This window comes from Gymnoscopelus braueri, assembly GCF_963280865.1.
Source record: "Gymnoscopelus braueri genome assembly, chromosome: 11".
NCBI classification, from domain to species: domain Eukaryota; kingdom Metazoa; phylum Chordata; class Actinopteri; order Myctophiformes; family Myctophidae; genus Gymnoscopelus; species Gymnoscopelus braueri.
Genome location: NC_137613.1, coordinates 13,294,895 through 13,316,045, shown reverse-complemented (window position 1 = coordinate 13,316,045; position 21,151 = coordinate 13,294,895). Strand labels below are relative to the sequence as shown.

The window sequence follows — 21,151 nt, the reverse complement described above, 5'->3', positions numbered from 1 at the left end:
TGATTCTGTGTATTGTACTATGTTTTTGGATTGTACTATGATTGTGGTTGTTTAATTATGCATTGAAGGTTCAATGTTATGTTAAACTGTATTTTATGTTTCATGCTTTCTGTCTCTCCTCTGTCTCTCCCTCTCTCTTTTCCCCCGACACGGTCGAGGCAGAAGGCCGCCACCCTAGAGCCTAGGGTCTGCCTGACGTTTTCTCCAAGTTAAGAGGGAGTTTTTCGTTGCCACTGTCGCAAATTGCTTGCTCAGGGTGGGATTGTCGGGTCTCTTCTCTACATGTAAAGTGTTGAGACAACTTGTTGTGATTTGACACTTGAATTGGATGCTCTGCTCTGGGGGGTTGTGATTGGAGATCTGTGTCATGTTTGCACAGGAATCGTTTAATATCACATGAGCAGAGTCACACCGCCAAACTTGATTGCAACATTATTGCATATATGAGTAATGGTTAATATGGTATATGGTTAATAAATGGTAAATGGTTCACTAACTGTCTGGTTATTTCTGAGCCGAAGTGTCTAAATGAATTGAGATAGTCGATTCATTTAACCCATTCTATTATTGCATTCCATAGTTCAGGTTCCTTAACAATTTGCTAATTATTAGTAATCTTTCTGTTTGTGAAGTATCAGTTTTCTAACCATTCCAACCATGTGTTTTCTCTTTACATGAATGATGAATGTGAACGTGAACTAGGGAAATGTGAGTATTAAATCAATTCTACTTCATGGCCTCCAATATGTTTTCAGATTGACATCAAGTTTTCACCATAGCAGAATACAAACTGAAGGAGTCTTAACCAATGAAACCCTCTATACTTAGTGAAACAGACCTGAGTCATTTCTGTACTTGGACCACTTTTCCCCTCTATACCAAATATCTTCATTAAAAATAGCCGATGTACAAACTCACATCGTTAATTATCATTAAGGTGATATTGTAGATGTCAGGTGGAAACCTTGTATGTCCAAAACTGTTACTTTTCAGGAAATGGAAAAAAAGCACATGACTGTGTTCTAAAGGATCTAATGTAGTTATTATTTAGTCACAAGCGATTGTTAATACTATTCATCAAATATTTATAAAACCCCAAACTTAACCACTTTAAAAAAAAAATTAGTAGCAAGAATAGCCGATCTGCAAGCTCACAACGCGCCACGGTGCGACTCGTTGTGAGCTTGTAGATCGGCTATTTTTGCAATTGTTGTGTGACATTGTAGTATGATGCAGTAAGGCATTCAGTTGCGAAATAACAAACAAACATAAAAGTTAAATTACGGAGATACAAGGTTTCTGCCCGACAGCAACAATATGTATACATAATTATGTAATCATGTTTAACCCATCACGATCCATCCTATGTGTTTACATATTGCACTAACATGTTTTCTCCCGTAACCCATTAAGACCGGGAACGCATCTGTGTCACTTTCAGATTTCTTTGGCTATTCAAAAATAGCAGATATACAAGTTCATAGCACGGCACCGAGTGCTGCGCTTTGAGCTTGTAGATCTGCCATTTTTTTGGAAAATGTGTGCACTGCAAATCTTTGAATATATATGTTTTTAAAGCAAACATTTTTATCTCAAATCTTTGAACGTATGTTGCTATAATATCAGTGGTTCCCCAACTTTTTCTTGTCAAGGACCACCCAAAATGATATGTATTTGGCCGTGGACCCCCACCTCAAAATATTTTGTTCCAGGGACCCCCAGAAGTTGTAACGGAGTTAAAAATGTTCGCTTAAAAAAAATACATATTCAAAGATTTGCACAAATGTTCAAACGTTTATCAAAAATAGCAGATCTACAAGCTCATAGCGCGGCACTCGGTGCCGCACTATGAGCTTGTATATCTGCTATTTTTGAATAGCCAAAACAATCTTAAAATGACACAGATGCGTTCCCGGTCTTAAAGGGTTAACATATACAGATACAGAATGCATGTTAATACCAGATATAAATGATGGCATACTGAGGAAGATTAAATGAATGAATCAGAAGATTATTATGGAGGATAGACTTGATTCCTGAGTAGTGTGGAGGTGAACGTTTTGTGCAAACATTAAAAATATGACAAGTTGGTGCCCACAAGGCTGGTTAATAATTATTGGCATGGACTGCAGAAACAGTTGACGTGAATAGCAAATAATATTGACATTAGATAATAGATTGATTCAAGTAATGAACACTTTATTTTTACTATGAAACTGATCATTTTACTATAAACCAATCTGTCATAGCAGATGAAAATGTTTCACTCTTAATATATACTATAGTGTAGAATTGTATCTCTAAGCTGACATTTACTCACTTCACAAATGAAATTAGAATGTTGTAATTAGAATGCTGAATCATTTTGATTAATGAAGCAAGCTATTACTTTGTAAAATAATTGAGATAGTCGATTAATTTAACCCATTCTATTATTGCATTCCATATTTCAGGTTCCTTAACAATTTGCTAATTATTAGTAATCTTTCTGTTTGTGAAGTATCAGTTTTCTAACCATTCCAACCATGTGTTTTCTCTTTACATGAATGATGAATGTGAACGTGAACTAGCTGTCTGTGAGTATTAAATCAATTCATGTCCTCCAATATGTTTTCAGATTGACATCAAGTTTCACCATAGCAGAATACAAACTGAAGGAGTCTTAACCAATGAAACCCTCTATACTTAGTGAAACAGACCTGAGTTAACTCTGTACTTGGACCACTTTTTCCCTCTATACCAAATATCTTCATTAAAAACAGCCGATGTACAAACTCACATCGTTAATTATCATTAACCGTGATATTGTAGATGTCAGGTGGAAACCTTGTATGTCCAAAACTGTTACTTTTCAGGAAATGGAAAAAAAAGAACATGACTGTGTTCTAAAGGATCTAAGGTAGTTATTATTTAGTCACAAGCTATTGTTAATACTATTCATCAAATATATATAAAACCCCAAACTTAACCACTTTTTTTTTTAAACTAGCAAAATAGCCGATCTGCAAGCTCACAACGTTTCACAGTGCGACGCGTTGTGAGCTTGCAGATCAGCTATTTTTGCAATTGTTGTGTGACATTGTAGTATGATGCAGTAAGGCATTCAGTTACGAAATAACAAACAAACATAAAAGTTAAAATATGGAGATACAAGGTTTTTGCCCGACAGCAACGACATGTATAATTAGTAATCATGTTTATCTCTCCATGTATAAATTACACTGTGCTTTCATATAATGGCTATAAGTGTTTACTGTAATCTAAGTCTTCATTATTTTCCATATAGTCACTTTCTGATAGCTTATTGGTCTTTCTGATTTGATTTGAGACATTTTGATCATAAACATAATGATCACAGTGTGATTTGGCTCTAGTTCACACCTGATGATGACTTCATTGATGACAAGTCATCCAATCATATTAAAGGATACATTAAAGCTGCACTCTGTAACTTTCATGTCTTACCCGAAATTCAAACCCAGGTCGCCTGCGCAAGTGCTGACATTTTTACCACAGAGCTAATAGAGCATGTCTTCTTACACAGGAGAGAAATAGAATTTTGACCTTCATGCAGTACCACTTGTCTAATAAAGTGTTAGTGTTAATGTCCACTCACATCACTCTGTGTGTCAGAGCAGTTTCTGATGTGGTCTGACATGTGATTACATTCCAATCATCACAATCCATCCTATGCGTTTACATATTGCACTAACATATGCTCTCCCTTAACCCATTAGGACCGGGAACACATTTGTGTCATTTTCAGATTTCTTTGGCTGTTCAAAAATTGCAGATATACAAGTTCATAGCACGGCACCGAGTGTCGCGCTATGAGCTTGTAGATCTGCTATTTTTAATATATATAGATATATTTATTTATTTTGTCGTGAAAATGTGTGCACATCTTTGAATATATTTTTTTAAAGCAAACATCTTTGAACGTATGTTGCTAAAATATCAGTTGTTCCCAAACTTTTTCATGTCAAGGACCACCCAAAATGATATGTATTTGGCCGAGGACCCCCATCTCAAAATATTTTGTTCCAGGGAAGTTATAACGGAGTTAAAAAACAAATCATATTCACAGAATTGCACAAATGTTCACGATTTTTCAAAAATAGCAGATCTACAAGCTCATACTGCAGCACTCGGTGCCGCGCTATAGAGCTTGTATATCTGCTATTTTTTTTATATCCAAAGAAATCTTAAAATGACAAAGATACGTTCCCGGTCTTAAAGGGTTAACATATACAGATACAGAATGCATGTTAATACCAGATATAAATGATGGCATACTGAGGAAGATTAAATGAATGAATCAGAAGATTATTATGGAGGATAAAGTTGATTCCTGAGTAGTGTGGAGGTGAACGTTTTGTGCAAACATTAAAAATATGACAAGTTGATGCCCACAAGGCTGGTTAATAATTAATGGCATGGACTGCAGAAACAGTTGACGTGAATAGCAAATAATCTTGACATCAGACAATAGATTGATTCAAGTAATGAACACTTTCTTTTTACTATGAAACTGATCATTTTACTATAAACCAATCGCAAACCATAGCAGATGCAAATGTTTCATTCTTAATATATACTATAGTGTAGAATTGTATCTCTAAGCTGACATTTAGTCACTTCACAAATGAAATTAGAATGTTGTAATTAGAATGCTGAATCATTATGATTAATGAAGCAAGATATTACTTTGTAAAATAATTGAGATAGTCGATTAATTTAACCCATTCTATTATTGCATTCCATATTTCAGGTTCCTTAACAATTTGCTAATTATTAGTAATCTTTCTGTTTGTGAAGTATCAGTTTTCTAACCATTCCAACCATGTGTTTTCTCTTTACATGAATGATGAATGTGAACGTGAACTAGTGGGATGTGAGTATTAAATCAATTCTACTTCATGGCCTCCAATGTGTTTTCAGATTGACATCAAGTTTTCACCATAGCAGAATACAAACTGAAGGAGTCCTAACCAATGAAACCCTCTATACTTAGTGAAACAGACCTGAGTCATTTCTGTACCATGGACCACTTTTCCCCTCTATACCAAATATCTTCATTAAAAATAGCCGATGTACAAACTCACATCGTTAATTATCATTAGGGCGCGCTCCCACCGCACTTTTATTTTACCTCTGGGGCAGAATCTGCCAATGCTTTGTCAATGTAAATGCGTGGATTCACGCAAGAGCGGATCTTTCCGCCTGTCGCGCAGACCTTGCGTTTATCCGCTCTACACAACTTTTTTTTTAAAGCAGAAAACTGCTGGAGGCAGGAGCTGATTTTCCCCCTCTGTCCAATCGGGTGAGTCGAAGGCGGACCGTCCCAAGACTTAGGAAGCAATATGGTGCTCAAGGCAGCAGGCGGTGCGGGCTACGGGGACGGTCCTGATAGTGAGTGACAGGCGCGTCACTCCCGTTTTTTAGAATACGCTGGCTGCAAAAAACTGTGGCCGCGCACAACCTGCGTTTAACGCTAGCCGACCATGTTTTGGTGGGAGCGCGCCCTTGAGGTGATATTGTAGCTGTCAGGTGGAAACCTTGTATGTCCAAAACTGTTACTTTTCAGGAATTGGAAAAAAAGAACATGACTGTGTTCTAAAGGATCTAATGTAGTTATTATTTAGTCACAAGCTATTGTTAATACTCTTCATCAAATATTTATAAAACCCCAAACTTAACCACTTTCACAATTCTTTAAACTAGCAAGAATAGCCGATCTGCAAGCTCACAACGCGCCACGGTGCGACTCGTTGTGAGCTTGTAGATCGGCTATTTTTGCAATTGTTGTGTGACATTGTAGTATGATGCAGTAAGGCATTCAGTTGCGAAATAACAAACAAACATAAAAGTTAAATTACGGAGATACAAGGTTTCTGCCCGACAGCAACGATATGTATATATAATTATGTAATCATGTTTAACCCATCACGATCCAGCCTATGTGTTTACATATTGCACTAACATGTTTTCTCCCGTAACCCATTAAGACCGGGAACGCATCCGTGTCACTTTCAGATTTCTTTGGCTATTCAAAAATAGCAGATATACAAGTTCATATTACGGCACCGAGTGCTGCGCTTTGAGCTTGTAGATCTGCCATTTTTTTTGTGTGCAAATCTTTGAATATAATATATGTTTTTAAAGCAAACATTTTTATCTCAAATCTTTGAACGTATGTTGCTATAATATCAGTGGTTCCCCAACTTTTTCATGTCAAGGACCACCCAAAATGATATGTATTTGGCCGTGGACCCCCACCTCAAAATATTTTGTTCCAGGGACCCCCAGAAGTTGTAACAGAGTTAAAAATGTTCGCTTAAAAAAAATACATATTCAAAGATTTGCACAAATGTTCAAACGTTTTTCAAAAATAGCAGATCTACAAGCTCATAGCGCGGCACTCGGTGCCGCACTATGAGCTTGTATATCTGCTATTTTTGAATAGCCAAAACAATCTTAAAATGACAGAGATGCGTTCCCGGTCTTAATGGGTTAACATATACAGATACAGAATGCATGTTAATACCAGATATAAATGATGGCATACTAAGGAAGATTAAATGAATGAATCAGAAGATTGTTATGGAGGATAAAGTTGATTCCTGAGTAGTGTGGAGGTGAACGTTTTGTGCAAACATAAAAAATATGACAAGTTGGTGCCCACAAGGCTGGTTAATAATAAATGGCATGAACTGCAGAAACAGTTGACATGAATATCAAATAATCTTGACATCAGACAATAGATTGATTCAAGTACTGAACTTTTTTTTAACTATGAAACTGATCATTTTACTATAAACCAATCTGTCATTGCAGATGAAAATGTTTCACTCTTAAAGGAGAGATCCGGACATTTTAAGTGTTATCTTTGATGTGTCGCTAATCACTCACCATCATTGAAATGGACGTTGAGTTATTCCAGAGAGTCCCGTGTCATGCAGTCTCGTGACCCCCTCCGTGGCATAATGGGAGCCTGTGTAAGAGTGAAATTCGTCTATTATAACCGATGCAAAGTCAGTTTTTTTTCTCCTAGTACTCATTGTGGAGTCTCATGATACCCTAACAGGCACTGAAAGTCCCCGACGAGCTAACGCTAATGCAGAACGAGCTAACGCTGGTTGCTTGTTTCTCTCCCTGGCAACACCGAGTTGCCAGGTTCTGGGAGAGAAACAAGCAACCAGCGTTAGCTCGTTCTGCATTAGCGTTAGCTCGTCGGGTCGCGAGACTGCATGACACGGGACTCTCTGGAATAACTCAACGACCCTTTCAATGTTGGTGAGTGATTAGCGACACATCAAAGATAACACTTAAAATGTCCGGATGTCTCCTTTAATATATACTATAGTGTAGAACTGTATCTCTAAGCTGACATTTAGTCACTTCACAAATGAAATTAGAATGTTGTAATTAGAATTCTGAATCATTATGATTAATGAAGCAAGCTATTACTTAGCAAAATAATTGAGATCGTCGATTAATTTAACCCATTCTATTATTGCAATCCATATTTCAGCTTCCTTCCCTTTATTATTAGTAATCTTTCTGTTTTTGAAGTATCAGTTTTCTAACAATTTGAACCATGTGTTTTCTCTTTTCATGAATGACGAATGTGAACGTGAACTAGGGGGTGAGTATTAAATCAATTAAACTTCATGGCCTCCAATATGTTTTCAGATTAACATCAAGTTTTCACCATAGTAGAATAAAAACTGAAGGAGTCTTATCCAATTAAACCCTCTATACTTAGTGAAACTCTGTACTTGGAACACTTTTCCCCTCTATCCCAAATATCATTAAAAATAGCTAATGTCGGCTACAACCTCACAGACTAATTTATTAAATAAATGACTTGCTTCGCGTTGCACTGTGACGCGTTGTCGCACAAGGGTAAAATCCAGATACAGGCAGAGGTCTGGTCTGATCAGCAGGCAGAGAATAGTGGCATGAGTGAGGCAATACACACTGTGGCTACTCAGTGGAAACAGGCACAGGTGTGGAAGTGGGCACAGGTGTGTGGTGCTCCCATGGGCGTGGGCGTCACACCAACAACATTGTGACTCTATCGTTCTCAATGACAGTGACTGACAGTCAGTCTCATATCAATGAGCAGCTCCAGTCATGTTGCTGGTAAACTGAGAAAAGCTAGTTGTTGAAAAGAGGTGAAATATCAATTCATAAAAACAATGCTGAACTGTTCAGATACCTGTTTAGAGCCAGCTATCAAACACCCCATCATGTTGTAAGAGAGGAAACAAAGGATTATTATGAAGGGTTATTTACAGTGGAATTGTCTGACACAGAAATGTCTACGAAGTTGTGTATACATTCTAAAGGTGGCCTGAACAACAGGAACCACAGAGAGTGTGGATTTTGAAGAAATAGGTAGGCAAGAATTCAAAGTTAGAAGAGAGGCAATGACTCCAATAGTAAGGGTGGGTTTAAGGGCTCTATTTTGGAGCAGGAGCACTGTCAACAGTTGCACTGACTTCGGATGAATTGACAAAACTCCTTTTTGCAGTGGCTCTTACCCACTTATCCACTTCTTACCCACTGCCTGTATTTGGTGTTTTGGGGATTTACTGTACACTAGTGTGGGAGGAGAGGTGCAGTAGGGGTTGTGGTTTGCAAATCAGCAGCATCCAGCAATGTTGGTGTCAACAAGGTCAAAGATTTGCATATATCCGATATATTTTCTCCTTCATAAAAGTCTTACTGATTGGTCAACTAGATAGATTATTACACAAACTGACAGTTTAACTTTGGCTATTTGGAAATGTCTAGGCTTCTTCTTCCATGACACTGTGTAACTGCACAATGCACTGTAATAAAAAAGTGGTCATTTGATTGACCATGATTGAATCCACCTGCAACACACCCATAGACAATATTCAGCGTAATCCAACCCATCTCACCACTGCACCAGATATGAACCCTTCTCTGGTCCTGACAATTCAAAAAGTTTGTTGTCACGCCCCACTTGCCACACCATTGACCATATGACCCGCTCTGCATTGTACTAATGTCTATAGTAAGTTCTGCTTCTGAAATTGGGTTCTCTCTCTAAAAATTGTCCTTATTCTGCAGAAATAGTAGACATTTGTATCTTGATGAAAGGAACCAGGTAGGTGTTATAGGCAGGTTATTTAGATGAGACATAGGCCTACTGTACTATTTGCATGAGCTGAATAACTGACTCAGATAGAGTATGATTGCATTTTAATAACGTATTAAAATGTTATTAATTGTTATGCAACCAGTTTATCAAATAACCTTAATAATTAAGAGATTTGATATTAATCTTGAGAGGGGGAATTCATTATCTAGCCTTGTAATAAGAGCAGTTCATTTCATGCATTGCTTCAGAAACCATAGTGTGATATCATTTGTCCTCTAATAGAAGATGTAAACATCTCTCATAGGCTGAAACACCTGGTGTGACATTAGTGTTATGAAAAAATGTATCTGACCTGATACAAAGTTGACGAAGTCATCGTCTGAGAGTAGGAGTGAATCAAGGCCAATGGGATCTGGATCGGTTAAATTGTCCTGCAAGAGAGAGTTCAAAGGTCACAGGCGTGATCAGATCAGTCTTCTATGAAGTCAGTTGTTATCTAACAGAAAATGAAAGTCTGTGCAAGAAAAAAAGAATAACACCCACTCACCCAGTGTGAATAAACAGTGCTTTATGGCCCCAAGGACCCCTTCCAATATTTTGAATACCTTCGCAGAGATACATGGTGCTGGCTGTGTCTTTGGTGTTTACTGTACTGTGGTACAAAACCACAAGGAAACTAAATATCTGTTACAGGGGAGAGCAGATGGTATTCTATCTGGACAGTGTCTCTCTCTGAATGTTTGTGGAGATGACTGAATTATCCTTAGTGACACCTATAGCTCTGAGTTCAATTAGTTTGACTCAGGCAGGTATGACTGCTTAAATCAGTCATTCCCCATCCTACAATTAGATGTACAAATTAACAATGTGGCACTTCTGTATTTATTTATTTATTTAGTTTAGTTGAAATCTCAGCCCAGGATCCATAGGAGGAGAATGACATAATTATTCACACAAATCAGTAATTCAGCTTATATTTACCAAATAATAATGTATGTAATACTATAATATAATAATATTTACAATAGGTATACAAAGTCTGTTTTTATCTGGTGTTCAGATTCTTGCATACCTTTTCTTCTTCATGTACATGTATTCAAGACTGAAGTTGATTTAATGTTAAATGTATTTATTATCCAGTCAGTATAAAATGATGAAGAGTTGTTATTAAAACACAGTTTAACTCTTTTTATGTAGATGGAGGCGTTAAAGCTGAAGCTAAAGCTTATCTCAGCAAGGAGACAGCAGAGCAGAAGAATAGAAGACTGAATTCAGCTCATGTGTTTGGTAAGTAGGATAACAATAGACTTAACGAAAACTATACATTCAACTTTATTATACTGTACATTTATCAATGAAACAATTATACACACACACACACACACACACACACACACACACACACACACACACACACACACACACACACACACACACACACAGACACAGCGACACACACAGAGACACGCACACAGAGACACACACACACACACACACACACACACACACACACACACACACACACACACGTTTGTATTGCTATACTTGTGAGGACAATAAAGGTTTTAGGACAGTGATTTTACACATGTTTAACCGCAAAGCCGAAAATCTACAAGCTCACACTTAGTGAGCTTGTACATTGGTTATTTTCCGATTACATTTAAATATTAACCCCTAAACCTAACCTCTAAATGTCTAATCCTAACCTTAAACGAAACCTATAATCTTTTCCTAATTTTATGCCTACTCTAAAACATATTTTCTAACCATAAAACAACCATTTCTCCTGGAAAATGGTCCTCACAATGTCTATTTCTCAAATTATACTATACTTGTGGGGATGTTTGGCCCTCACAAGTTGAGTAATACAAGCACACACACACACACACACACACACACACACACACACACACACACACACACACACACACACACACACACACACACACACACACACTGAAGATGTCTGTGGTTCCTTTAAACTTATGTGTGTTCTTTATGTTCTACAAAAGCCACACAACTGGAGCAGCAGTTCCTACAGAAATACCAAGAACAACTGAAGAAAGGTAATACATTACTGACAGAAAACATGATATAGAGCTTAACATGTGAACTACTGATATAAAGCTTAACATGATATAGAGCTTAACATGTGAACTAATGATATAGAGCTTAACTCTTTGACTGCCAGAGTATTTTCATAAAGTACTCCCCAGTGCCAGCGATTAAATAAATATAATATGCATTTGTCACAAATTTACAGCTTATCAGATGTTCTAATCATTTCAGTCCTATTCAGTGTTTAATTAGCTAAAGCAAAACTCTGCCTCGATCATAATTAGGGCCCGAGCACTCGCAGTAGTGCGAAGCCCTATTGAAACTGCAATGATTATTATTCTCTCAAATAAATCGCGTTTTTGAGGGGCAATACGTACTCCAAAAGTTACGCAACTTTGCGCACACATTACCAGTGCCAAAAATATACGTATTGAAATCGTCTCAAAAAGGGGTGTGGCCTAATGGCTCAATAGCGCCCCCTACAAAACTTCGTGCTTCAAGCCCGACAATACGGTTTCACCTACATGTATGAAAAAATACACCTGTATCATGTCCCAACTTACGAAAAAGTCTCTTGGAGCCATGACCAAAACCAAACAGGAAGTCGGCCATTTTGAATTGATAGTGGCGTTTTTGTGTATTTCACACCATTTTCACGGGTTGTACTTTAACGAACTCCTCCCAGGCGGATTATCGGATCCGCCTCAAATTCGCTCAGAGTATACAAAAGACGTTAACGATGAAAAGTTATCAAAAGCTTGAGTTTTCGTAAAACGGCGTGACCGTGGCAAAGCGTCAAACTTCAACGCCAAACAGGAAGTGAGAATAGCCGATCTACAATTCCTATTGGCTGGGCTTTAAACAGCCATAACTTCGGTTCGCAGCATGCTACCGAGTCTAAATAGAGCATCGCAGTTCCCGCCCACTTCCTGGTTCCACTTCGAAATACTCAATGCATTTTTCTCATTGACATTTCCAAAAATATTTATATAAATTAATTTAAGCCTAGAATCAAGCCATCCAGGGTCCTAGTGAATCATGACCATAAAACTTTTTTTTTTGTGTTTTTTTTTTTTTTATATTTAATTATATGATATACTACTTTAACAAATACCCTTTGTTTTGCCGTTTTCAAAAAAGTTTTTTCACAGAATCAAACGTTTTATGGTCATGATTCACCAGGACCCTGGATGGCTTGATTCTAGGCTTAAATTAATAGATATAAATATTTTTGGAAATGTCAATGGGAAAAATGCATTGAGTATTTTGCAGTGGAACCCGGAAGGGGCGGGAACTGCGATGCTCTATTTGGTATGTGGACTAAGACCACCAATAGGGACGAGCTGTAATTTCTGAAGCTCCGCCCCCTCTGTCTTCCTATTGGCCGGCCTTTAAATAGCCATAACTCGAGTTTGCAGCATGCTACCGAGTACAAATTTGGTATGTGGACTAAGACCACCAATAGGGACGAGCTGTAATTTCTGAAGCTCCGCCCCCTCTGTCTTCCTATTGGCCGGCCTTTAAACAGCCATAACTTCGGTTCGCAGCATGCTACCGAGTACAAATTTGGTATGTGGACTAAGACCACCAATAGGGACGAGCTGTAATTTCTGAAGCTCCGCCCCCTCTGTCTTCCTATTGGCCGGCCTTTAAACAGCTATAACTCCAGATGGCAGCATACTACAGAGTCCAATTTTTTTAATTATTATTTTTCCGATTTTTTTTCAACTTTTTTTATTACAATTTTTTTTTCGAACTTTTTTTTTTTTTTCAACTTTTTTTATTCAAACTTTTTGTCTGTTTTTTTTTTTTTCCTTTTTTAGGTTTCGTTTCATTTGCTTAAGCTACGTAGCCTTAAAGGCTTGTATTTTGGACAGAACGTCGAGGGCCCGTTCATCGCTGCTTGCAGCTTTAATTATTATTATTCCCCCAAATGAATCGCGTTTTTGAGGGGAAATACGTACTCCAAAAGTTACGCAACTTTGCGCACACATTACTAGTGGCGAAAATGCACGTATTTCAATCGTCTCAAAAAGGGGCGTGGCCTAATGGCTCAATAGCGCCCCCTACAAAAGTTTGTGCTTCAAGCCAGGCAATTCGGTTTCACCTACATGTATAAAAATCGGTACACACCTGTATCATGTCCCGACTTACGAAAAAGTATTTTGGAGCCATGACCTAAACCAAACAGGAAGTCGGCCATTTTTTATTGATAGTGGCGTTTTTGTGCATTTCACGCCATTTTCACGGGTTGTACTTTAACAAACTCCTCCAAGGCGGATTGTCGGATCCGCCTCAAATTCGCTCAGAGTACACAAAAGACCTTATCGATGACAATATATCAAAAGCTTGAGTTTTCGTAAAATGGCGTGACCGTGGCAAAGCGTCAAACTTCAACACCAAACAGGAAGTGAAAATAGCCAATCTACAATTCCTATTGGCTGGGCTTTAAACAGCCTTAACTCCGGTTCCCAGCATCAAATACCTACGAAATTCGCTAGGTACACTCAGACGGCCAATAGGCACAGGCTGAAATGGCTTAAGCCCTGCCCCCTCTGTGTTCCTATTAGCTGGGCTTTAAACAGCCGTAAGTCCACTTCCCAGTAACAAAAATCTACGAAACTTGCAAGGCACACTTAGACGGCCAACAGGGAGAGGCTGTAATTGCTTAAGCTTTGTAGCCTAACTTTCCAGCTGATTGCCATACAGACTTGTTTCGTTGACAGAGCTGCTTGCAGCTTTAATTATTATTATTATTATCACTAATTGGTTAATACTTCCTGTATTGTTGGACCAGTGTTCAGTCTGACCTTTGATTGTCCGGTTCCACCCTTTAGGGTGGGAGCTGTGTAAAGTTATCTTTCCATACGAAGCACTGCACGAAGACGAGCTGTCAATCAAAGAGGGGGAGATCGTCGCCATCGTCAGCAAGGTGATTTGTGTGTGTGTGTGTGTGTGTGTGTGTGTGTGTGTGTGTGTGTGTGTGTGTGTGTGTGTGTGTGTGTGTGTGTGTGTGTGTGTGTGTGTGTGTGTGTGTGTGTGTGTGTGTGTGTCAATGTATCGGTGTGTGTTTGTGCGTGTTTGGTTGCCTGTTATTCTCTCTCGATTCCTCTCTCTCTCTCTCTCTTTCATTCAATTTCAGCTCAGTTCAACAGGCTCTATACTCAGCAGCCATATTGGAAAGAAACTGGGCCTCTTCTTTACTTCACAGGTGTTAACAACAATACTAATGAAGGCTCTGTTCCATTTAGTGTAGCGTAGTGGTTCTCAAACCTTTTAATTTGAAGGACCTCAATAACTCTGAGAGTGTACAAATGGAACCCCCTCAAGGAACCATGGGGGTCCTTGGACCACACTTTGAGACCCACTGGTGTAGCAGAGTGTTTCCAGTGAGTCAACAACCTGACTCTGTTTGACCAGAATGGAACAGAGCCTTCATTAGTATCATTGTAACAACCAAAATGGAACAGAGCCTTCATTAGTATCATTGTAACAACCAGAATGGAACAGAGCCTTCATTAGTATCATTGTAACAACCAAAATGGAACAGAGCCTTCATTAGTATCATTGTAACAACCATAATGGAACAGAGCCTTCATTAGTATCATTGTAACAACTAGAATGGAACGGAGCCTTCATTAGTATCATTCGAACAACCAGAATGGAACAGAGCCATCATTAGTATCATTGTAACAACCAGAATGGAACAGAGCCTTCATTAGTATCACTGGTAAGGAAGTAAGGAAGAGGCCTACTTTCTTCACAATATGTCTGCTGTGCATAGAGCCTATTCACTGCAATGTCATTCAATTCTAAGGGCTTTTTATTGGCCGTGGAAAAAAAAACATTTGCCAAAAAACTATCAAAACTATGAAAATGTGTCTGCTCCGTTTTGCACGTACAGTAGCCAGTGGTGTAAAGTACATTTACTCAAGTAGTGTACTTATGTACAATTTTGAGGTATGTTTTACTTTATTGGAGTATTTCCAGTTTTCAGTACTTTAACTCCTACTCCACTACATCTTAGAGGCAAATATTGTACTTTTTACTCCACTACAATTATTTAAAAACTTTAGTTACTAGTTACTTTGCAGATATACATTATTATAGTATAAAACATAAATTAACCACTGTAGCCCTGTTTTATACCTAGGCTATTTGAAAATAGCAGATCTACAAGCTCACATCGCGACACATTGTCAGCTTGTAGATCTGCTTTTTTCAAACATTTTAGTAGTTTTACTTTTGGTACTTTAAGTTTATTGTGATGCCAATACTTTTTGTACTTTTACTCAAGTACATTTTGAACACTGGACATTTACTTGTAACTGAGTATTTTTACATGATGGTAATAATACTTTTACTTAAAGGGCAAAACCACTTTGGTAGAGGTTTGGGTTGTGTAGTTACCTTGCCATGATGTAACTACAAAGGTGGACAAGAAATCAAAAATAATTGCTCCATTGATTAGAAGTTAATAATACAAAAAATATGCATGCTCCTCATTGACTTCATTGTACGGTAAAACAGCTCTCAAAATCATTCTTTTAGCACGTAAACTAAAACAAACAAATATGTTTCAGACAATATAGAACATCACCAAACCCAGTACTGTTTATTTTTTAATAAAAATGTCAACTTCCCACTGATTTTACTATTTGAAGATCCGGATCCGCGGATCCAGTCCGGTTTCCTACTTAATAAATATCGCAAAATCAACAGGAAGTTAACATTTTTATAAAATAAAATAAAAACTGTACTGGGTTTGGTGATGTTCTATATTGTCTGAATCAGCTTTGTTTGTGTTCGTTTACGTGATAAAAGAGTGATTTTGAGATCTGTTTTACCCTACAATGTAAGTCAATGAGGAGCAGGTTTTGAATTATCAATTTCTAATCAATGGAGCAATTATTTTTGATTTCTTGTCTAGGCTACCTTTGGAGTTCATGGCAAGGTGACTACACAACCCAAACCTCTACCAAAGTGGTCTTGGCCTTTAAGTAAAAACATTTAGTACTTTTTCCACCACTGTCAGTAGCTCTGTGTTCTGACATCAACATGGTGCAGAGAGTGGCAGGAATACGAGTATGATTGACAACTTCATGTCACTTCCATTGGAGCTTCTCCTGTCACAACGGCTCACACATCTTGATCACACATCTTTCTGCTGTGTTTTGCACATTGTTGTTGTACTTCCCCCAGCAGATATGGGAGTTATTAGTTTTTTTTTAATTATTAGTCATCATGTCTGTTTATTAGTCTTATTTTTTTTAATCATTAAGCCTTTATACTTCTTCGCTCGACTGTGTCGCGCACCGGAAATAGCAGAACTACAAGCTCAATGTCTCTGTCTCTCTGTGTTTGTCTGTCTCTATGTCATCATGCACGCTTTTGTCTCTTCCCGTCTTGATTACTCCAACGGAATCTATACCACCCTGAGCCGTTCGTCAATATCCCAACTTCAACTAATACTGAATACGGCAAAATGTGTCCGTCTATTGACTGGAACAATAACATTTCTACCGCAATCCGCCATTTTAGAGCGATTGAGTGTTTTTCTCAAGATTTGGGCGGACGGACGTCATGTGTTTTGGTATGAAGTTGCGTTAGAGCGCCCTCTTGTGGAATTTTCAACAACAAAAAAAAGATTGTAAAAACGTAGATCTACGTTTATGGCACTCAATGTGTTAAAGTCTCCTTGTCTCTCCAGCTCTTTATAAAACAGAAAATGCATTTTCGTTTGAGTTTCAGTTTCATTTCCAATTTTATCCAAATAGGATAGAGAACTCAATCAGGATATAGATTAAACAAGTGAAATTGGAAGTGATGACACTAAGAATTGAGCAGACAAAATTGGAACTGGAACACTATAAAAATGTAGCTTAAAAATGTGTACTTTCTCCTGATTGGCTGAGATTTTGACACCTACCGGAAAATGTATTTTCTGTTTATTAAAGAGCTGGAGAGACAGGGAGACATCTGTTACTGAAAAAACACTCTATAGCAATGATTACAATCAGAATATAGTGCTTTAACATTTAACAAAATACTTTTTGTTTTAACCAAAAAAAAATCACTTACCCTACCTTTAACTACTTATAAAGAAACAAGAAAGAATGACATAGATGTCATGGTGGATGGCACAGGCCCCCCCCAAAAAAAGAAAATGGCGTTTGGGGGTACAAAATCATGGGATGGGAAAAAAAAAAGAAAAAAAAAAAAAAAAGGAGGTCCGCGGAACCCCCCCCCCCTTAAGGGTCCCTGGAGACCCTTGGGGGTTCCTGGGGGTGACCTACAGACACGGCGAAGGAAAACTGTAAAGCCACAGCCACGCATGCAAGATGTTGCACATGAACTCTGCAGCCGCACTGAGCAGAGATGCTCATAGGCCTGCGTCGTGCGTCGCTGACACACAATATTGTGAAAGGACGCATTCATGACACCGTCGTGGCGTCCATGGGACGCACTAGAGTTGTCACCAACAACAGAGAAAAATATAAAAATTATTTGCGATAAAATTATTAGTGCACGATAAGTATCGGCCCGATAATTATCGGTTCGATATCAGGAATATTACGTCATCCCGATAAAACCGATAACATTAATAATAGCTCCGATAATATATAATATTTGTCAACTGTGATCTGCATGGACTCTCGGTTAGACACCGTTGTACTGGAGAAGTATAACTCTCGGTTAGACACCGTTGTACTGGAGAAGTATAACTCTCGGTTAGACACCGTTGTACTGTAGAAGTATAACTCTCGGTTAGACACCGTTGTACTGGAGAAGTATAACTCGGTTAGACACCGTTGTACTGGAGAAGTATAACTCGGTTAGACACCGTTGTAACTAGTTACCATTACTAGTTACTTCATTTAAAAGTAACTCAGATACTTTACTAGTTACTTACTTAGGATTGTAACCTGCTGGTCCCAATGTCCGGAATGAATCAAATTTATCAGACATCTGATAAAAAATACCGGTCATAATTATGTTTAAGCATTAATTACAATTAAGCAGGTGCGTAAATACAGCCTAACACTTAGGCCTACAGCATTATATTTTGGATTGAGCTATTTGAACATGAACCATGATGAACGAGTAATATACACATTTTATATACAGTAGCAGGGTCATCTTGCACAAATACATTAATTACCTACGCTACCATTTGCGCCTGGCGAGCGGCGATGGGGCGTATGGGAGGGTAATTCTCCTGGACGCTAGTGGTGGAATGTGTAGGCTGAAGTCTTGTTGTGATGCCAATTCCCAATTCCCCCATGTAGCCCCTCCCTGACCACTGCTGATTGGTCTTGGGTATTATATGAGTCATCTAGCTTGGTGTCTCCCCCAATGACCCCATGTGACCTAGGCAAACATTCAGCAGAATAGAAGATCCATACTGTAAGTTAATGATGCACTCCTTGGGGACCCTGTCAACTAAGTATATTAGGTTGAAGTGGTTACCCACTAAAACCATATATATTTTGTTGACTATAGTCCCCAGGACTCTATACTAAGCCCCCTCCTATTTTCCTTTGTACACTAAAAATATTAAAATAGGCGCTCACAAGCAACGCGCCACAACACAAGGCATTGTTCCCCTGCCTTTGCATTTGAACTACTTTTTGTATTAGTTTGGTTAGTGTTGTTTCTCTTAACTACTGCTGCTAGCTTTCCTGTCTCCAGTTCCATGTTAGGCAGTGTTTAGATCCAGAGTCAAATTTAACAAGTTAAACTCCTAGAACATTATTACATTGTAAATGACATCTAAAGACCTGAAGAACTAGGCACCACACTGCAGTAATAAAGGGGTATTCAATTCTCCATTCTGCCCACCTGAAGGCTTTCCATGGTGGGGAGGGAGGAGCTGTTATATCAGTTATAACTTAATCTGTTTTAAAAAGGCAATGTAATTATGAACTGATAATTGCATGTAAGGATGTGAGGCATGGTACATCAGGGGTTGACACTAAGGTCTCAGAGGCACTTGCCCGTCGGGCAAGTATAGGTCATTTTCTACTTGCCCACAGGTCTTGCCCAAAAAGTAAATTGTCCTTTACAAAATGATAGGTTAAATTTAATTACCGTTCAATTAAACACTTATTATTTACTTTCTACTTGCGAATTATGGGGCTGCACGATAAAAAATGTCATACCTCAATATTTATGACAAATATCTAAATAGCTATGAATATGACTATGGGTTAAAGGTAGGGTAAGTGATATTTTTTGGTAAAAACAAAAAGGTTTTTGTTATGGGTTAAAGCTCTATATTCTGATAGTACTCATTGCTATAGACTCTAGAGTGTTTGTTCAGTAACAGGGGTCTCTCTGTCTCTCCAGCTCAGAAAATACATCTCCAGGTAGGTGACACCATTTCAGCCAATCAGGAGAGTACCCATTTATCAGCTTAATTTTTATAGTGTTCCAGTTCCACATCTACATGCACATTTCTTTGTGTCATCACTTCCAATTTCACTTGTTTAATCTGTATCCTGTCTAAGTTCTCTGTCCTGATTCGATAAAATTGGTATCCTGACCTGAAAAGGCATTTTCTGTTTAATAAAGAGCTGGAGAGACATGGAGACTCATGTTACTGAACAAACACTCTGTAGCAATAAGTACTATCAGAATATAACGCTATTTAACACTTATTTTAACAAAAGAAAATCACTTACCCTACCTTAACATTTGTTATTTTATATGTTTAAGTGTAGCAACAGTGAAAACAGCGCAATATAGGCCAACAGTGCTCTTATTTTACATTCCACAGACAGGAAGACACTTACTTTCCCATAACTTGACAAAGCGCTCTTATTTTGAAGTCCGCCAACCAGAAGTCAAGGGTTTACGTTCGTCTGACTTGACACGTGTTAAGCTTTGACCGTTCAATAAACAAACAGAGGTACTGGGCTGATGCTGCTGTTTTGAACTGATACTGACATAAGGAATGCTTTACAAGTTGCTTCTTGTATTTTCATTTTTTAATCTTCATACTACAGTGTCACACTAAAGTAGCAAAAATAGCCGATCTACAAGCTCACAAAGCGTTGGGATGCGAAGCGGGATGAGCTTGTAGAGTGTGTCTGTGGGTTTTATAAATATTGAACCAACAAAAGCTTGTGACTAAACCATAATTACATTGGATGGATACAGGATAGTGGGCACTAGGGACATCTGGGCACCTCGATGTAAAATTGGCTATTTTTCCAAAATGTTAAAAGAAATCTATATTTGAAAAATTGTCTTAAGTGAACATGCACGGTACATCATTATCAGACTTGATTTTATCCTTCAACTTCTTGTTTGTGCCCCAAAACGACTGGATATACATGTTTTGTAGCAATTTGTAGCAATATTAGACCTTAATTGTCTAATGTTTAAGCATGTTCTAATCATGTATATTTTAACTATTTTCCGTCCAGTCTGACACCTCTGAGCAGGAGGAGGGGTAAACCCTCCATTCAGTGAGTGTGGTTGCAGACTAAAGCAACCATGTGCTAAAGGTGTAATCACAGAGCTATCCGCTTGATGTATGAAGAGTGAAGAGTGCATTCAGATATTATAATACAACACAAAGGCTAAATGGCACCATCAGCATCTCCAGTGAAGTTGTAGTAGCCTACAGGTGTAAACGTGTGTTTACAAGAAAACATAAGAAGTGGGTTTCAGCCAGGTGAGCTGATCTGATTCTGAACACAGCCAATACACACAGTTGTCAACAGTTTCAGTAAAATTGTTAATTTGTTAACTCATTAAGTCATTAATAACATTTCATGTAATCATACAACAGGACAAAGGTGAGACACTCAGCAGGGTATACAGCACTGCAGGGAGTTGCACCCTGGATCCAGCAGACGCTAGAAGTACTAACTACCAGTGCTTTGTTTGCTTTGTGACACCACCACCATGTCTTACTTGCATGTGACTACAGAAAATATTTTAAAAGGG

At 38.2% G+C, this 21,151-nt stretch overlaps 3 protein-coding genes across 3 annotated transcripts in view; all 3 read left to right on the top strand.

Moving 5' to 3' along the window:
- LOC308096048 (peroxisomal ATPase PEX1-like) overlaps positions 1-21,151 on the top strand; it is a 643,221-nt gene that overhangs the window by 328,999 nt on the left and 293,071 nt on the right. The window lies entirely within an intron of this gene.
- LOC308094815 (uncharacterized protein) overlaps positions 1-21,151 on the top strand; it is a gene marked incomplete at both ends in the record, with an annotated part of 256,728 nt that overhangs the window by 44,378 nt on the left and 191,199 nt on the right. The gene's annotated exons all lie outside the window — the stretch shown is intronic.
- The window catches only part of LOC308094818 (uncharacterized protein), a gene marked incomplete at its 5' end in the record, with an annotated part of 45,271 nt that continues 31,985 nt past the window's right edge, over positions 7,866-21,151 (top strand). The window contains 5 exons of the mRNA XM_080441645.1: positions 7,866-8,074; positions 9,419-9,423; positions 10,334-10,423; positions 11,149-11,202; positions 14,032-14,126. Of these exons, the coding sequence (XP_080297771.1) occupies positions 7,866-8,074; positions 9,419-9,423; positions 10,334-10,423; positions 11,149-11,202; positions 14,032-14,126 (453 nt within the window). The remainder of the gene's footprint in view (positions 8,075-9,418; positions 9,424-10,333; positions 10,424-11,148; positions 11,203-14,031; positions 14,127-21,151) is intronic.